The following is a 20,802-nucleotide window of genomic DNA, read 5'->3' as shown; positions in this document are numbered from 1 at the left end:
TGCTATATATCAGATAACCACAGGCATATGGAACACCTAACAGTGGCATATGATAGCAGCAGCCAAAGGCCTTAACCATTCACCAAATTCTGACTACCCAAGATGAAGTAAATGTAGGCTTCCCATACACCCAGTTTGCGGTAGGAAAATATGGCCTTCAAGAAACAATAAATACAGTAGAAGGCAAGTCAAAAACTACGCCAAACCTGATATAATTTGCAGCTCCTTTTAGTCACCAAAAACGACTAGCAATGACACTCCTGATTAGCTACAAGCTTCATGGCAAGAAGAGTAAATGGTTTGTGTCCACACTAGATTAATCTTCAGCATAGAACTTAATGATTTTGGTTTACAATACAAAAATTACCATCAATACAATCAGAATTAATCACCAGGAAATCAGAGCACAATTCACAACAATATTTTAGTGATTCAAAGTGCAAACAAAGAGGAATCAGTCCTCAAATCTCTTGTTGAAACTTGAAACCCTTTCAGCAAATTCACAAGTAATAAAAGCAATAGCCGAGAGAATCAATTCTTTTACTCTATGAAATCACTTTTATAATGCAACTTGGCTTCTTCCTCACACTTTTCATTAAAGTGTCTTCATCAATACACCTTTAAATTAGAAGCTCTCATTTACTAATTTAATAATAATTTGGCCACCAAAATAATAATAAGTCCCATAATATTTATCCCTTAAATGTGTCATCTAAATAGGAGTCATGCCTATTATTTCTCCATGTGACCAAATGCACTTTCCCAAAATAGAAATGGTCCTTCTCAATCATCATGAGTGTAACAAATGGGTTTTCATATCTAAATCAAAGACGTTTTTATACTAAAACATCCCAACATTTATACAGATAACTGAATCCTTTTCACATGACAATGACTACTTTTAATCAATTAACAGAAAATAACTGTAATCATATTCAAGATCGACTATTAACTATTCATAACTGTAATTTCATGGTCAGCTGAAATAAATAGATTAATGACTAACTATCATAACTGTAATCATGATCAACTGAAAATAAACATAATCATATTCAATTGAAATAACAATTAACTATTCATAACTGTAGTCATGCTCAGCTGAAATAATCAAATTAACGTCTAACTATCATAACTGTATTCATGATCAATGATTAACAAGTAAAGTAAATGCTTAACAAGAAAGAAGAAACATACAAGCATCATCAGAGGATCTTTTATCTAGTTGTGCAAGCCTCGACATTGGTTAGAGGAGAAGCATTGACATAGCCTTAATCTCCCAACCTTAGACCATACTTTTCCATACACATTCTATTATATTAGAATGGCCCTCCCTACCTTGGGATTGAGCTCGGGATGTTCTTCAGTCCAGCCACCCGAGCATCCTGGTGTTTTGAGTGTCCACTCAGTTATGCCTACATAATTGGCGCTACGGACATCAAGTGATCATTAGATGGCACATGTGTCTATAAACTACCCTGGCCAAAGATTTCCAATGGGTTCATTGACCCGATCACCACCGCTTGACTTGACAACAGGTTCCATTACAGGGATAAGCATTAGTTATTAAGTATATTTCTCTTAAGTTAATTATGTCTGATTTCTCCTTATTTTCTTGCAAATTTATTCCACCTCATCATCAGCTCGTAGCTACCATCCGGTGAGTCTTAGGTGCATTAAAAAGTTTATGAGCTCTTTGCTCTTTTTACACCTCTTCACCATTCCCCGGCTACATTGCCAGTGAATCTCAGGTGTTTCGAATATGTCATGAGCATTTTGCGCTTAATATCTTTTATCACAAATTGTGACAATATAAAGCATATTCTTCAGATCAGCATAACTCATTGAATAGTATTTCCATTTCAGATATTAATATACTTTAAGAAACTTTAATATGGGTTGTATCCAATTGACTTGCGAAAGCAAAAATGACTGATAATAAGAACATTGAATAAGTAGCATCTCATATTGAATCTTGAAATGATAATTATCTAAGACGCCTAACTGGCTACTTTGGAAAGTAATAAAATAATATAGTAATGTCATAACATGACCTGATGTAAACTCTGGATATGCTTGAATCCCTTGCAATCCGAATTGGAATCTGTTCTTCCTTTGTTGCAAACGTTTCAATACAGGCTTACTCCAAGCTCTGTGTTCTTATGGCATAAATTCTATGACAATTGGATGCATAGACTGGAAGTCGATATAATGAACTTCGGTTCACCGGATTATGTAGGTTCAAATGCTGAATGTGTTAGAAGAACAAGGAATGTAGTAGAAATGGAAGGCTGATGGTAATATGATAACAAAGAAATGTAGTAAGAAGGTTGAGATGTGCAGAAATACATCCAAGGAATGAGTCTGAACGTTAAGGCAATGAACCATAACTAAAATAAGTGCCGGACTTCATACACGGCTTAAGTTAAAGGAAGGCTGTGCCTTCTTGGCTTCGCCAGTTATATAACATATGTGAATTTGAATACCAAGTGTTAAAATCGATAAAGAAAAGAGCGAGAAGGAGAGAAATTAAAAAAAAAAAAAAAATGGTTGGAAAGACTATAGTTTCAAATATTTATTATTATAATATATACTTATATACGTTCATGTAAGTATATTAATGGGATGACATCATTAAATTACATTATTATAATTTATTGGTGCCATTTCATTTTTATATTTATGTGTACCTATGTAAGTATTTATATGTTATAATATAATGAAGATAAAAAAATGTCAAGGTATTTCTTATATTTTAAAAATTGATTATTTTCTTAATAGCTGATGCGGGTTCTATAATGTATCCTGTGATCAAGTCATTGTGTCATTTCCAAAGAAGTTCAAGGTCATACATGCCGATCCTGATGACTGAACGAAGCGAACAACCTATTCTGATGATCCCATTTAGCAATGCTCTCCCCCCCGCCCCTACCATCTTCTCTTGCAATCACCCATGAAAACACTTATGCCATAATAATAATTCTATAATAATTTCATATAAACATAATAATCATTATTTAAATGAAGCAACTGCTAGTCTACTAATAACAATTAATGGTTAGCGACCATCTCATTAACGGTTAATACAACGTATAAAAATAACTACCTATTTCACATGATCATGAAAGAATAATTTGTTAAATCCAACGGTTATGAACAAGTTTAAAGTTTGGTTAAAATTTTGGGATGTAACATACCCTCCCCCTTAGATTTTCATCGTCCTCGATGAACATCGCAACAAAACTTTAAACAATATTTAATCAGTCTAAATTAAGAGAAGAAAGAAAATGTTCAAATTTCATCCCTAGAGAAAAGATGAGAGTATTTTTGGAGAATCTCATGATAAGCCTCCCAAGTGGCATTATCCTCTGCATACTAATCCCACTGGACCTTGCATTGAGTCATCTCCCAATTTCGTAAGCGTAGCTTATGCACCTCGAGTATTCTAAGTGGTTTTATTTCTACCACCTTTGGTTCTCGCTCTTGTAATAGTTTCCAATCAATTATATGATCATGATGGGTAATATATTTCTCAAGATATGACACATGAAAGACGTCATGCATCTTGGCAAGGGTAGGTGTTAAAGCAATTCTGTAAGCTACTGGGTTCACAACTTCCAGTATTTCAAAGGGTCCCAAATACCTCGAGGCTAACTTGGCATTCTTACCATACTTGATAGTACTCTTTTGAGGTTTAAGTCTTAATAATACCTTTTCTCCCACTGAGAATTCTCTAGGTGTTCTTTTTGCATCTACATAGCTTTTCTGTTTGTCATTAGCTTCCTTCAATCTTTGACGAATTTGGATTATCTGTTCTTCCATTTCCTTAAGCATTTCAGGTCCAACAATGATGCTGTTTTCCAAGCAATTTCAAGTCACAGGAGTTCTACATTTGCAGCCATACAAGGCCTCAAAGGGTGCCATTTTAATGGTGGACTGGTAGGAATTGTTATACGCAAATTCCACCAAGGGTAAGTATGTTTCCCACTGGTATTGTTGATTCATATAGTATACTCTCAGAAGATCTTCTAATACCTGATTTACTCTTTCTATTTGACCATCTATCTCAAGATGATAAGCTGAACTGATGTTTAGTTTAGTACCCAATGTTGAAAATCATGAAAATCATGTTTGCCAGAATCTAGAAGTTATCCTGGCATCCCAATTTGAAATAATTTTCTCTGAAATTCCATGCAATCTAAAAATTTCTTTTATGAATTTATGAGCAGTCTCCAGTGCTCCATCAGTTAGATTCCTTGGAACAAAATGAGCAACGTTTTTCAATCTATCAACTACTACCAAAGCAGTATTGCGTCGATTCCATGTCATAGGTAACTCTTGTACAAAGTCCATGGAAATTATCTGCCATTTCCCTCGGGTACTTCATTAGGGTGCAAAAGACCTGCTGAGTATCGATATTTTGCTTTTACTCTTTGGCATTCTAAACAACTTGCGACAAATTCTGTTATTTCCCTTTTCATTCTTTTCCAAAATTATAGGGGTTTTATATTAGATAGCATTTTAATTACCCCCGAGTGTCCTGAATATGGAGCTAAATGAGATTCTTCTAGAATCATTCTTCAGAGTTTAGGGTTGTTGGGTACATAAATCTTGCTATGATATCTAAGCAATCCATCATCTTCTAAACTAAATTCCGAATACTTAGAATCCTGTGTGTCCTTCATAAGAGCTAGGCTGATTTCTACATAAAACTCCTCATATTCTAGATATTGTAAAATCTGGTCCTTTAATCCAAAGTTTATAGTAGGCATTGCAAAAATATGTCTTCTCCTACTTAGGGCATCTGCCACTTTATTTTCCTTGCCTTTAATATAACTTATGTCAAATTCATAGCCTGCTAAAAATTCCAACCATCTTCCTTGTCTATCATTTAGATTTGGTTGTGTGAAGATATATTTCAGACCGTGATGATCGGATCGAAGTTCAAAAGGTTTTCCGATCAAGTAATGTTTCCACATCTGAAGAGCATGTACAATAGTTGATAATTCTAGATCGTGAGGTGCGTAATTTTGTTCATAATTCTTTAATTTCCTAGATTCATATGCAATTACTTGTTCATCCTGCATTAACACACCTCCTAAACCTTCTTTTGATGCATTTGTTTTAACTACAAATTTCTTTTGTGGATCAGGTACTTTTAGTATGGGTGCTCTGTTAGCTTTTCCTTCAAGTATTCAAAAGCTGATTAACACTTTTCTGTCTAGACAAATTTCTTTCCTTTTCTCTGAAGTGATGTGATCGGATAAACTATCTTAGAGAAGTTTGTGACAAATTTTCTATAAAATCCTGCTAATCCCATAAAAATTCTAACTTCTGACACATTTGTAGGTATAGGCCATTCCTTAATTGCTTTAATTTTTGACAGACTATGGCTATTCCTTTTGATAGAAGGTGCATTTAGACAATTTTCCACATAATTTATGTTCTCTTAACCTTTGCAAAACTGTTTCTAAATGTTTTTGATGTTCTTCCTCGTTCTTTGAATAGATTAGAATATCATCTATAAAGACCAACACAAACTTATCCAGGCAGTCTTGAAATATGCTATTCATTAGGTTCATAAAAGTTGCCGGGGCATTGGTTAACGCAAATGGCAATACTGTAAATTCGTAATGTCCTTACCTAGTTCTGAATGCAGTTTTGTGTATATCTTTGTCTTTAATACGAAGTTGGTGATATCCTGACCTCAAATCAATTTTTGAAAACATTGTCGTGCCTTTCATTTGATCAAAAAGATCATCTATTCTGGGAAGTGGATACCTATTCTTGATGGTAACCTTATTGAGCATTCTATAATCTATGCATAATCTCAGGGTCCCATCCTTCCTAACAAACAACACTGGGGCTCCCCATGGTGAAACACTGGGCCAGATTAGTTTCTTGTCTAAAATGTCCTGTAGTTGTATCTGTAACTCCGTTAATTCTGTGGTAGTCATTCTATATGGTGCTCGAGGAATGGGTTCTACTCTTGGTATCAAATCTATGGTGAAATCAAAGGCTCGAGAAGATGGTAGACCGGGGAGTTATTCAGGAAACACATCTTGATAATTCTTTAAATAGGGATATTTTTCTTCAAAAGATTCCTTTAACTTTTCTCTGATTTCCCCATCTTCATAAATGTAGTCATCTCCATATATGGTGTTTTTAGGTTCTCTCATGTCCTCAACCCTGACTGCAAAGATCTCATAGACTTTTCTTCCATATTTCTTAAGTTGCATGGCAAATATCTGTTTTGATTTAATTTCATGTTTAATCCCTATAATGCTTATTGGCTTACCTCAATCATCCAAACAATTTACAGTTTTGGTGTTACAATCCACCTTGGCCTTATGCTCACTGAGCCAATTAATGCCTATGATAATGTCATAAGACCCAAGGGGTGCTACATACAAGTTCAATTATGTTGAAAAATTTGGAAAGTCAACCTGAGCCTCAAAAAACCACTGCTCTACTTTAACCCTTGACTAGTTTGCATATTCAACTATCCATGGTTTTGACATAAAACTAGATCTCTTTGAAAATCTACTTAATAGTCTAGGTGATATAAAACATTTAGAAGCTCCAGTATCAATTAAAATGGAGACAGGGTTCCCATAGATCTTACTTGAAGTTTCAATTGGGCCTATTTGCTGTTCTGCTTGTCTATTGTCCAGGGCTGCATGGATCCTCTGCTGATAAACTTCTTGTTGTTGTGGAAGAGGTGGTTGTTGTGGCTGATTGGTGTTGGGTTTGTTGGGGTATTTATTAGCGAAATGATCTCCTCCACAAGTGAAGCACTCTAAAAGAGGTCCCTTCTTCTCATTACTCTTATTATTCTTACTTGCATTAAAATTACTTTTAACATCCTTAACTCTGTTTCCCTTTGACTCTGGCTTGCTGTACTTAAAATCCTTAAACTGTCTTTTTTGCGATCCAAAATCAGCACCCTCCGTATTCCAGTTTGCTTTCCTTTTATTGTCCCAGGTGGAATCATCTTTTTTGGTTTGTGTTCTTGCCGAACAACCTTCTCTAGAGCTTCCTCAGTTCGAAGAGTGAGAACATCAACTGCTCCTCCAATTCTATTGTTCAGACCCATAATGAATTTCCTCACCTTTAGATTTGTATCTTGCTGATAAGGTGGTGCATACTTCAATAGTTGGGTAAATTTCTCCCAGTACTTATGTACTGTCATATCTCCTTGCTTCAAATTTTGGAAGTCTAGAAGCTTCTGATCATAAAAGGTTTGGGGCAGCCATCGATTCCTAATAATAGTTACAAACTTTTTTCGTGTAATCTCAGTGGTTTTAATCTTTAGCTCAACTTTGGTGTTTCGCCACCAGGTTGCAGCTTCTTCAGTAAAATGATATATCTCCCAAACCACTTTTGAGGTTTCAGAAAAGTTCCTGATTTCAAAATACTGTTCCATTTTAGTTAGCCAAGCCTCTGCATCCTCTTCGGACTCAGAACTGGCAAACTTAGGTGGTTTGATTTTCTTAATATCTGTTGACAGATTAGCCACTATTTATTGTTTCTTTTGTTTTTTTTCAGTTTGAATGGGTGAAGAGGTTCTCTTGTTATATCCGAAGACTTCCGTCTTTGTTCTAAAAGGAGGTGACGATTGTGTTTCCTCATGGTTATGCCCAATTTGGGCTGCCATCTCATTCATTCTCTTTTACATGTTTTCCAACTTCAATTGCATTTCTTGCAAAATCTGAAGTAACAAGTCATTGGATGATAAATTATTTTCACAGACTATGGCATGATCTTTAACGTTCACGTTGTTCATTTTATTTTGTTTATTGGTTTCACTTGTTAATTTACACAATTTTTGTCAATTTTATTGAATTTATTTAAGTATTCCCACAAACAAAAAGAGTTTTGCAAATGCATGAAGCACATGAATTAAATAAATCTAATTGATTAACTTAATACTTTGCTGCTGTACTCATAACTACTTATTTACAAAAATCTCCTCTGTTGAGGATGCTTACATCAGAATATTTAGTCTTGCTTTTCAACATTTAATTTTGGCTCAAATTGGTACATATCTCGCACCATCCAAGATCGGTGGAAATGGAAATGAGAATTGTCATGACGAGCGTTCCAATTTTGAATTAACTTGTTCCTATATGTTGCTTTTCAACAGGGGTCCACGTGACTCTTTCTTTCTTCATTCATTGCAATGCCTGATTCAGAGTTTCATTATCTTTGGGCATGGAGGAGCGAGTATAATCGTACTTAGGCATGTTTTTAATTAAATAAGGGAAAATGGGATGTCGAGCCTTCTTGTGGGGTGTTTTACGTACTTGCATTCTGTACAATCATTCTAAGAATTTTTCAGGTTTACATGGAAGGTAGTGTGCCCTAGGTTCAGAGTTGAACCCAACGCTTTGATACCATGTGTAACAAATGGATTTTCATATCTAAATCAAAGACATTTTTATACTAAAATCTTTGAACATTTATATAGATAACTGAATCCTTTCCACATGACTACGACTACTTTTAATCAATTAATAGAAAATAACTGTAATCATATTCAAGATCGAGTATTAACTATTCATAATTGTAATTTCATGGTCGGCTGAAATAAATAGATTAATGACTAACTATCATAACTAGAATCATGATCATCTGAAAATAAACATAATCATAGTCAATTGAAATAACAATTAACTATTTCTTACTGTAGTCATGTTCAGCTGAAATAAATATATTAACGTCTAACTATCATAACTGTATTCATGATCAATGATTAACAAGTAAAGTAAATGCTTAACAAGAAAGAAGGAACATACAAGCATCATCGGAGGATCTTTTATCTGGTTGTGCAAGCCTCGACATTGGTGAGAGGAGAAGCATTGACATAGGCTTAACCTCCCAACCTCGGATCATATTTATCCCCACACATTCTATTATATTAGAATGACCCTCCCTACCTCGGGATTGGGCTTGGGACGTTCTTCAGTCTAGCCACTCGAGCATCCTGGTGTTTTGAGTGTCCACTTAGTTATGCCTACATAACTGGCGCTACAGACATCAAGTGATCATTAGATGACACATATGTCTATAAACTACCTTGGCCAAGGATTTCTGATGGGTTCATCGACCCGATCACAACCGCTCGACTTGACAACTGGTTGCATTACAGGGATAAGCATGAGCTATTAAGTATATTTCTCTTAAGTTAATCATGTCTAATTTCTACTTGTTTTCTTGCAAATTTATTCCACTTCTTCACTGTTTCATGTCTGCCAGCCGGTGAGTCCCAGATGCATTAAAAAGTTTATGAGCTCTCTGCTCTTTTTACACCTCTTCACCATTCCCTGGCTATGTTGCCAGTGAATCCCAGGTGTTTCGAATAAGTCATGAGCATTCTGCTCTTAATATCTTTTATCACAAATTGCGACAACATAAAACATATTCTTGAGATCAGCATAACTCATTGAATAGTATTTCCAGTTCAAATATTAATATACTTTAAGACATGTTAATATGGATTGTATCCAATTGACGTGTGAAAGGAAAAAGGGCCGATAATAAGGACATTGAATAAGTAGCATCTCATATTGTATGTTGAAATTATAATTATCTAAGACGCCTAACTGGCTGCTATGGAAAGTAATAAAATAATATGGCAATGTCATAACATGCCCTGATGTAAACTCTGGATATGCTTGAATCCCCTGCAATCCAAATTTTGATATGTTCTTCCTTTGTTGCAAACGTTTCAATACAGACTTACTCCAAGGTTTGAGTTCTTACGGCAGAAATTCTATGACAATTGGATGCATAGATTGGAAGTCAATATAATGAACTGCGGCTCACCGGATTATGTGGGTTCGAATGCTGAAGATGTTAGAAGAACAAGGAACGCAGTAGAAATGGAAGGCTGATGGTAATATGATAACAAAGAAATGCAGTAAGAAGGTTGAGATGTGCGGAAATAAATCCAAGGAATGAATCTGAACGTTAAGGCAATCGAGCATAATAAAATTAGTGCCGGACTTCATACATGGCTTAAGTTAAAGGAAGGTCATGCATTCTTGGCTTCCACCAATTATATAACATATGTGAATTCAAAGACCAAGTGTTAAAATCGATTAAAAAAAGAGAGGGAAGGAGAAAGAAAAAGAAAAGAAAAGAAAAGGTTGGAAGGAAAAGTTGGAAAGACTATAGTTTCAAATATTTATTATTATAATATATACTTATATATGTTCATGTAAGTATATTAATGGGATGACATCATTAAATTATGTTACTATAATTTATTGGTGCCATTTCATTTTATATTTATGTGTACATATCTAAGTATTTATAAATAATAATATGATGATGATCAAAAAATCTCGAGGTATGTTTTATATTTTAAAAATTGATTATTTTATATTTAGATTATTTTCTTAATAGCTCATGCGGGTCCCATAAATGTATCCTGTGATCAAGTCGTTGCATCCTTTCCAAAGAAGTTTAAGCTCACACTTGCCGATCTTGATGACTGAACTAGGCGAACATCCCATTCCAATGATCCTGTTTAGCAATGCTTCCCCCCCCTCTACATCTTCTCCTGCAATCACCTATGAAAATTGTTTTGCCATAACAATAATTCTATAATAATTTCATATAAACATAATAATCATAATTTTAAATCAAGCAACTGCTAATCATCTAATAACAGTTAATGGTTAAGGACCATCTCATAAACGGTTTATACAATGTATAAAAATAATTACCTATTTCACATGATCATGAAAGAATAATCTATTAAATCCAATGGTTATGAACAAGTTTAAAATTATGTCAAAATTTTGGGATGTAACAATGAGAGTTGCTATAAGTAGTAAGTGCATGAAACTAAGCCCAAACTAAATCCAATTTGAGTCAAATGGAGACCAAACTAGAACATACTGAACTATGAAGAAGATAAAACCCTTCCATAACCATGCCTCTGCCTTAGAAGACCCTCTATCCAAATCAATTAGCCTATGAGGATGACAATAATAGGCTAATTCCTCAAATTCTAATGCTAGTAAAAATGGGGACATTACATTCAATTAAGCATTCTAACTTGCCAATGTGTCTATCATGCTAAAATTGAAGTTATCTACCTTAAGCCATAGATAGATAGCTCCTATTAACCCTGTTAGAATGTTTTCCTCATTAACCAGTTCACTATTTTTAGCAGTGATCTTGCCTAATAGTTTTAGAAAACATTTGTTGATCATGTACTCTTTTTTATTGTCCTTGCATTAGTTATTCCTTGTTAACCATTCGATGTAAATAATAATGATATATTTCTACAGAAGAGATGACCTCACACTCGCACGAGACATGAAGATCAAGCTTTGTCATGCTTTTCTAGACCACAAGATATTCTTCCAACATACTGAGTTAATGATTGAATGATAAGAAAAACTCATTGAATGTGGATGCTATCTTTCTTCCCTGTTTCAACACTCGATACACATCTTTGATCACTTGTACATTTTGTTATTCAATACGGCTGCTCCAATCGTCTAGTGCCTTTGCCTTACGTTCACCCCGTAGAACACACTCAGAAGAAACATGATCAACTGATAGACAAGAGTTCCTCATTTTGTCCATGGTGTCCAAATGTTGTGCATTCTTCTCCTTCAACTTGTTCTTCTTCTCCAACAACTTTCTTCTACGTGAGCATGTTGACTGCATCCTGTGCATCTTGTTGACAACTTAGACATGTTTGTTTTCCATGTTTAGTTTTGCTGAACTTGTAGTCCGTGCATTGCATCTCCTCCATAGGTTTCTCAACTAGAGGCTCATCTACTTTGGCATACTTGACTTCGTCATTCCCAGCCAAAACCCTTGAAACTAATTTTTTTCCTTCTTGCTTTTTGGTCCCTTCGTTCTTGTAACTTGGCTAACACCAACTTTAGGTTGGATTTCTTCCTTCTTTCTCTTCTGTGCTATAGCACTTAGCCGTGGAGATAAAGAGAAGGAAGATGAACCTTCTACAAAAGTATTGACCCAATGTGGTTACTGAGTCCACCTATGCAATTGTGGTCATGGAGGAGGGGTCTCTATCCGAATGGCCATTGGCTTAGGACTTCTATGAGTGACCTTAGGCATGAACAGCTTGAATTTCTTTGACGTAGTATCTAGTAACGTCATGGATGGAACTGACATGGATTATGTGTCAAACACACTCTCGAAGCTGTTGTATATGTTCTATGGAGAATTGTAGGACCTGTGTAATTTCTATCTATGAAAAACACTGGATTTGCTTCAATTTTGGATGTTTGACATTTTGTCAAACACTTTGTATTAAACCTTTATCGTGCTGCCATTTATTTTCGGATTGATTTTGCTTTCTTGAAATAGTTTCAAATGTAGTTTAGATGCTTGCAAATGGTTGTGCTATATATCTAGGCAAAGTTCTAAAATACAAATTCAGTCTTTTGATATCCTTTTAATGCAAACATATGATTTCTACATGTCAAATGTGCATCAACAGCCAAAGGGCATTTTCACAAACACTGACATGTAATCTAATACATATACAATTGAGGACATTTTCACGAACACTTGGCATGGTAACTCCAAACTTGAAAGAGATTCAAGTAAAAACAATGTAAATACTTGCGTATATAAATAATTAAAAACCTAGAACGGACTGCAGGTTTGAAAGCTATTATGAGAACAAATTTTGGAACTACAAACCGGCAATCAAAGTCCCATAAATATTCTCCAACAAGTATGTAATCTGCACTTCACAACTTTAACTGTTGCTTGTTATAAACCCCATGTGCCAGGGCAAGATGAAATTACTATAGCAACTACTGTTCAAAGTACTGTAGCATACTGTTCAGGGGTAGTGTAGAAGCTATTAAATAGTTAAGTTTGATATAGAATGGCTGCTAAGTATGAATCTCCTGCTAAGTATGAATCTCCAGCTCTGCTGTAGATATACCTTCTAATCCTTCAAACCCTAGAGGAAATACTCTACTTTTATTAGCAAATAGAACTCCTGAATGAAGCTCACTTGAATGCCAAATTCATTTGATATTTCACAAACTCAAATTGCTACAATAACATGGATGAATTCTTAATTCTTCAAGCAAATGCTGAAACTCTTGGAAACTCCGAAGTCTTCACAAGAACACAAACAAAATTCATCAATCACATAATGAAATCCTTTCCATGAAGAGTTTTTTTCTTCTTCTTGGTTCTATTTCCTTCATGTGCATTATATACATTCTTCATTTCCAACTTCATTGAATGCTTTAATAAATGGCCCCTCAAAAGTAACATTTCTAATAATCATTTAAACCATACTCTATATCTTCTTTTTGACTTTATAAAGTGCATCAATAATGGGCTTCAAATATTAATATCATTAATCACACTTTAAGTCACTTAAAGGATCATGGCCCCATTGAATGTAAAGAGCCCACCTTACTTTATATTATGTATTTAAAGATTAATTATTAATAAAGCTTACTATATTAGAATAACATAACTCCATAAATAGTCATCATTTCTTGATTCCGTTTGAACCAATGTGTCAACCACTGCATTCTTTGTTAGTATAACTGCCTTACTAAAAGTTGAATGGGCCCTTGTCGATCAACCCCAAGCTTACTATAAATAGTAGGTATATGAAATTGAGCCCAAACAAAGTCCAATATGAGCCAAACGAAGACCAAAATGGAACAAACTTTGATCTAGAGAAGATAAGAACCTCCATTTTAAAAACCTCTACCTCAGAAGATCCTCTATCCACAATAATTAGGCTATGAGAGATAAAATAATTGGCCAATCCCTCAAACTCCAATGCTTAGGGAAATGGAGACATTACAAGAATGCATCTACAACAACGTGCAACAATGAATAAGGAGATGCATCTAACATGGGGGTAGAGTTTGGAAGTGTCATTGCAACAAATGGGTTCATAGGAGAAGGTACTATAGGGATAGATTCCTTAGGCATCTCATCATCATTGAAATCAATTTCAATTTTCTGAGGCCCCACAAGCTTTATCTAAAGGACACTTCTTGTAGCCTTTGTCCTTTGAAAATGAGTTTCAGAATGGATGAAACTGGAGGCTCTGATGCTAAGGTTGATATATCATCCTTACCTGTAATGTCCCTGTTTTTGGTATGTCTATGGAATTGATGGAGATAGCTACCCTCGTGAGCTGACAGGGTGTTTTGGAGGTCTTAGTTGTGAACTTACTATTTTTAGTAAGTCTATTTTTGACAGTTGCTATTTTTGGCAGTGCAGTGGGTGGCTTCAGCAGTTCGTCGTAACTTGCAGTAAATAAAGTAATAATTGCATGAGCTCTCATATATTTATCAATGTTACCTAGTATTGGGGTACATCGGGATGGCGGGATGTCGGAACGAGTTTCCATGACAGGGGAAAATGGGCCTCATTTTTGGGACGATAGGGGGACGACTAGGGGATGGTGGCAAGGGGAGGATAGGGCAGGGAGGAGTGTTGTATAGTATATATATAGAACTTGAAATGCTTGTTATGAAATCATGTTTCAGTAGAACATACCAAATTAAAATACTTGAACATAGCCAAAGTGCCACATGAACTAGAACCATTGAACATTCAACATAGTAACATATTACATACCCAATAGTAACATTCAAAAAGCAAAAGTCAAGTCCTCATACTAGCGGCAGCATGGTTGTGGAATGGCAGAGTTGGGGGTACTTGGGTACATGAGTACCCAGTGCGGGGACGTCTTGGGGGCAGGTACTCCGAGGTTTGAGAGGGGGTGTGAGTCCCCATGTAACATTGATATTTATTAATCATTGAGTTGCATTATTATAATAATATTTATATTATTATAATAATGACATTAAGAGATATTTCTAAAAAGCATGTTGGAAAGTTTCTAGTGTTGAGTTCTTTTGGGAAACTTCCACATTTTCTGAGGTGGAGTTATTTATGAAACTTTGGCCAACGAAAGATTATAAATGAGAGCTCATTGCATTGGGAAAGGCATGCTTGAAAATATAATTGCTTTTGTTGCCTTTGTGGCTTTTTCTTGAGTTTGAATTGTGAGCCCTTGCTGAAGTATAATGTTCTTTGAGTTTTGTGGTGTTTGAAGTCTCTACTAAGGTATAGTGGCTTCACTGGTCAAATTTCCTTACTGTCATTATTTGTGTCTGAGAGATTGGTGTTACAATTCTAGGATTCATCTCTGTATATTGTGGCAAATTGTTGTTGCTGTATAGCAATTTGCTTGGTCTACTACTGTATCCCTGTGGCTTGGAGAATCTATTATTAATTAATTCCTGAAGTATGGAGATGTATGTTTCTTGTTGAATGAAAGATCCCTGATGGATCTCTTTTGCTGATTTGCTATAATTTTATTATTTTTAAATTTGTTTTCCCTGTTTATTAAAATTTTCTTGTAGAACTAGACGGAAGTTGCAGAAGAGTTTGATTGTTTTATGTTTTTGATATTTTTCAATAAGTAATAACAAAAGTACAATAACATGAACCAGTTCTGAAAATATATTCCAAATACAATCAAAGCAATTTCGCTTCAAGCAGATTTTTTAATATAAAACCAATTTGTAACTAGATGAAGATTTACAATAATATCCAGATGATTACAACCAAGGATAAACCCAACCTGAAGGTGTGAAGGAGAAATACGAGCCTAAAAGGAAGCTACGGCCAGGTTTCAGCTCTCTATTGCTGCTCGTGGGAAGGAATGTGGCTGCGAGTTACTGCCGTACAATTGCAAATATGGCTGCTAGGTGCTGTCGTACAACTGCAAAGTGCCCACACGTGGATAGAATACCTAAACCCCAGCTAAAACTCTGACTCAATACTGCGTTCTCTAGAAGAAACAATGAGCAATCTCCAAGATGCTTCTGACTGCAACAAATCCAAACCACTTTTTTGGGGGCTACATCCCAAACAGGCAAAGCAAGTGGGTTTGGCGTCCCAAATGCTGAAAGCTCAATTAGAGCCCAAAACACAAATCCAAGATGTAATATGTCAATATTGAATTAGAACTTTCTCTTTACCTCCTTATAACCCACCATACTTAGCTCGAACCCTAAAAATGTCTCCATGTGGTGTTGGGTTATAAAATTATATATTTCTCATTTTTAAAGTGGTCAAGTATCCAGAAATTGACCTTTTTCCCAATAGAAAGAAATCCGTTCACTAAAATGCTCTGAGTCAAAAGAGAAATATTTAGAAAAGTTCAAGACCTTTCCAATGAGCTATTACACCAAGGGATACTCATCCAGATGAGGCCAAAAAACCCCTTATTACTCCAAAATGGCTATAACTTAGCCTTATTTAAATTATTAAAATGCTAACTAAGGAGAATATTTAAATATATTAAAATATTTCCCAAATAGCGAACTAATAGCCCAAAACACCTCTACAAGGTGAAATTGATCTCGTCACCTCCTGTGACTGATGTCGGATAATTTGAAATAACTGACAGTCTCATCCCTCAAAAATAGGGATACTCCTAAAAAATAGGAATGTCTTCGAATCTCCCGAAACTGAAACCATAGAATGATCTTGTAGAGACTCAAGAATGTAACCCGTCTCCACCTCCTAAAATGTAGGAAACTTCTACAATTAAGAAACTGCTCTCAATTGCTCTCCTACTGTTTGAAACTCCAGATCCGAACACTGTGTACCCTAACTGAGTCCCTAAACACCATTGCCAGCCTATGAGACTCTAATGATAGGCCAACTCTATCGTCTCTAATGTCCACTCTAGAAAGGGGACACGACATTGGAAGTCTACATTGAAGGTCAAATTGATATTGGGAAGTCTGCAAATGTTTGAATACTAGCCGCCAAGGTTGAAACATATGCCAATTTCATTAAAGGGGTTGGACGGCAGCAACATTTGAGCCTAGATATTGCTCTCAACCCTACATTGAGGTGAGACGATTGATTAGAAGCCAGTGTATCATTGGCTAGAGCCTGCATTACAACTAGCAGCCCGTACCAAGGGGTTTGAGAAACACATCTTTGCTCTAACTCCCTTGCTTGTCATTGTCACACAGCAATCAACATTTCTGTGAGAAATTAAAGGTCATCGATCTTTTGCGGCTGGCCTTGCATTGAGGAGCCATTGTGAATAATAAGGAAGCACTTGGTGTCATGGTTTGACAAATTAAATTTGTAGTCCAAGTGCCATTTTTACATTATGTAATTCTAATTTATGATTTCCCAAAATAAAGTGCTAAGGAAGTTTGTCCAGTTATTGTCCGATTTTAATATTATCATTTCAAACTTCTTGAAATTTTTGGAAAACTATTAATATGGAAAAGACAATAAATTGTACATCAATATTCTAGTTGGGAGCCAGTTCGGTTCTTTACAGTGGTATCAGAGCTGTTTCCTGCCAGCCTGTAGGAATTGGGCTCCAAATCAATTGTTAGTGGTCAGTATGTGATCCATTATTTCCTATCATGGCTAACGATAGGAGATTTATGCTGGGTATGCACTATAACCGAAGAGGACGTTATTCTCCTCCCAGAGAAGGAGAGCCTGAGATTCAGTTTGGTTTGGTTGGTAGTCCGGGTGGTTCTGGTGGCACTGGACTGCGACCCTCAGATGTTGAGGTTGATAGAGATGCACTACAGGCATTTAGGAATATTGCAGCTGGGCAACAATAGATGAAAAATGTACTGTAACAATTGTCTAATACTTTGCAGCAGATAGCACTTCCTTGAGGACGAAGTAGGGAGAGAGCTCAAGATGTTTCTATTGGTTCTCATAGATCTCGAGTTGAGGATAGTACCCGAGATGGTGTCAGATGCAGATCGGGTTTGAGTTGAGGATCATGGTGGATTAGCTGACAGAGCTGACATACATACTGGCACTCATGATAGGCTATAGAGGCCTGCGTTTCTGAGACTTGAGGTGGATGCAGTCAGTATTGAGTCTGAGGCCGCTCCTTTTGCTGATGATGCACTTGCACACTTTACGGAGTGGGATGCTTTACCATAGGCTATTAAAGATCATCTGAATTTTGATAGGTTCTTGACTCAAAAACAAGAGCATTCCAGAGCAAGGTCGACACTTGAGAGATGACGACCTCGATAGATTGAGCTACAAGAAGTTGCTAGTAAGATGACATTGGAGCACTTTGATGGTTACATGAGTGAGTTCCAGAGGCTTTTAGTCATGGTTTATGATATCTTGGAGTGCAAACAAGTAATGTTAGTTATGGAGGGATTGACTGAGCCACTCCATGGATGGGTGAAGTCATTGGACCCATCTTCTCTACAGGTAGCAATGCAAAAGGCACAAGATTTGGAGTCCTCTTCTCGAAGCAAGGTTGCTTCGAAATCTTCTGCTTCTCTACTTGATGATGAGTCCCCACTAGCTATTGAGGACAAGGGCAAGGCAATGGGGAGATCTGATGTCACTTCGAGAGAGGATTTAAGGAGGCGTCAACTTTGCTTTTGGTGCAAGGGGCCTTTCTCTAAAGGTCATACTTGTGCATTAAGGCCAAAGGGAGCAACAAATCATGGTATGTGGGTTTACACTGATGTGATTGAGGATGAGTCATTACAGCAGCATGAGGATGTTGATAAAGATCGTCATACTAATGATAGAGTTTATACTGTGATGAGTATTTATAGTTTGGTATTTTAGGATTTGCATTGGGTATAGAGTTGGTCTGAGCCTAAGTTGGATTGTTTGCAGGATGATTGGGTAGGGATAATGAAGGAGAGTGTGTTGAGATCTAAGGATTTGTTAGTTAGTGATGTTCTGACCTTTACATCACCAACACAGGTACTTGGTGCTGTGTTGCAGGTCATGTTATTGTTTCTGTTGATGGTTTTGGCATTTTGTTGGTTCAGTAAGGATAGGGACATCACTTGTTTCTTATGGGATCCCAATGGAGGTCTTTGTGTGATGCTGGATTGCTTGAGGACAAGCAATCTTGGGAAGGGAAGATTGTAATGTGCCCACTTTTGGCAGGTCTACGTAGTTGATGGAGTTAGTGCATCATAGCGACCCTCATGAGTTGACAGGGTGGTTTGGGGGTCTCAGTTGTGAACTTACTATTTTTAATAAGTCTATTTTTGGCAGTGCAGTGGGTGGCTTTAGCAGTGCAGTGGGTGGCTTTAGCAGTTGGTTGTCACTTGGAGTTAATAAAATAATAATTGCATGAGCTCTTATTTATTTATTAATCATTGAGTTGCATTATTATAATAATGTCTATATTATTATAATCACATTAAGAGATATTTCTAAAAGCATGTTGGAAAGTTTCTCGTGTTGAGTTCTTTTGGGAAACTTTCACAATTTCCGAGGTGAAGTTATTTAGGAAACTTTGGCCAATGAAAGATTATAAATGAGAGCTCATTACATTGGGAAAGACACGCTTGAAAATATAATTGCTTTTGTTGCCTTTGTGGCTTTTTCTTGAGTCTGAATTGTGAGCCCTTGCTGAAATATAAGGGTCTCTGAGTTTCTGATGTTTGATGTCCCTGCTAAGGTATAGTGGCTGGTCAAATCTCCTTACTGTCATTATCTGTGTCTAGGAGATTGATGTTACAATTCTAGGATTCATCTCTGAGTATTGTGGCAAATAGTTGCTGCTGTATAGCAATTTGCTTGGTCTCCTACTTTATCCCTATGGCTTGGAGAATCTGTTAGTAATTAATTCCTGAAGTATGCAGATGCACATTTCTTGTTGAAAGTCTACATTGGAGGTCGAATTGATATTGGGAAGTCTGCAAATTGTTTGAATACTGGCCGCCAAGGTTGAAACGTATGCTGATTTTATCAAAGGGGTTGGATGGCAGCAACATCTGAGCCTAAATATTGCTCTCAACCCTACGTTGAGGTGAGACGACTGATTAGAAGCCAGCGTATTATTGGCTGGAGCCTGCGTTACAACTAGCAGCCCATACTAAGGGGTTTGAGAGACATGTCTCTGCTCTAACTCCCTTGCTTGCCTTTTTTACACTGCAATCAGCATTTTTCGTGAGCAATTAAAGGTCATTGATCTTCTACAGCTGGGCTTGGCATTGAGGAGCCATCATAAATAATAAGGAAGCACTTGGTGTCACGGTTTGACAAATTGAATTTGCAGTCCAGGTGCCATTTTTACATTATGTATTTTTTGAACTATGATTTCCCAAAATAAAGTGCTAAGGAAGTTTGTCCAGTTATTGTCCGATTTTAATATTATCATTTCAAACTTATTGAATTTGTTAGAAAACTATTAATATTGAAAAGACAATAAATTGTACATCAATATTCAAGTTGGGAGCCAGTTCGGTTCTTTACATTATCCCTGCCTTTAATTGCTGACCTTAAGCCAATCAGACCAGCAGGATCAAAATCTTTGCCCGACTTGATCTTAATACACTTAAGGCCTCTCCTTTTCAACCAAATATTGGTATTGGCAAGAATAGATTGAAACAATCCCAAATAGTGGTAATTTTCTTGGATGACTGTAATATCCTATGGGTGGATATTGTTTACAATATGTCTCTCATAGTAATTTTAGAATATAAATAGATATTTAATGCAGAACAAAACAAGAAAATGAACTAGTAGATGCTCATTAAAATACACAGTTATAAACAACTTCAGATTTGCTATTGTTTTATAATATTAAGCAATACAATAATGTAATGTTTTCTGATCTTGAATACAATAAAGATAGTCAGATTAGACAATAAAGACAGGTGTAAGTAGAAGTGATACACCAGGTGTGACATCTCCATGGACAATGGGTTCTCATCCACTGGCTTCCAACTAGAGGGTTTCCGTCCTTCGAGCTGAAATAATTTACTCCAAAGA

The 20,802-nt window shown here is 36.1% G+C and overlaps 1 protein-coding gene across 8 annotated transcripts in view; it reads left to right on the top strand.

Annotated features, from left to right (window-relative positions):
• Positions 1-20,802, top strand: part of LOC149552070 (pentatricopeptide (PPR) repeat-containing protein) — a 305,115-nt gene that overhangs the window by 237,403 nt on the left and 46,910 nt on the right. Inside the window, exon 10 of one of the 8 annotated variants that reach the window (XM_089787544.1) lies at positions 4,920-5,017. The exons of 6 other annotated variants lie outside the window; for them this stretch is intronic. In XM_089787544.1, the coding sequence (XP_089643670.1) occupies positions 4,920-5,000 (81 nt within the window). In that variant the 3' untranslated portion in view covers positions 5,001-5,017. Of the gene's footprint in view, positions 1-4,892; positions 5,018-20,802 lie in introns of all 8 variants that reach the window. One more of the 8 variants, XM_089787543.1, reaches the window with a different exon arrangement.

This window comes from Cupressus sempervirens, chromosome 6 (assembly GCF_028749045.1).
Source record: "Cupressus sempervirens isolate cs-2001-9-10 chromosome 6, ASM2874904v1, whole genome shotgun sequence".
Classification (NCBI taxonomy): Eukaryota; Viridiplantae; Streptophyta; class Pinopsida; order Cupressales; family Cupressaceae; genus Cupressus; species Cupressus sempervirens.
This window is presented reverse-complemented; position numbering and strand designations above follow the sequence as displayed.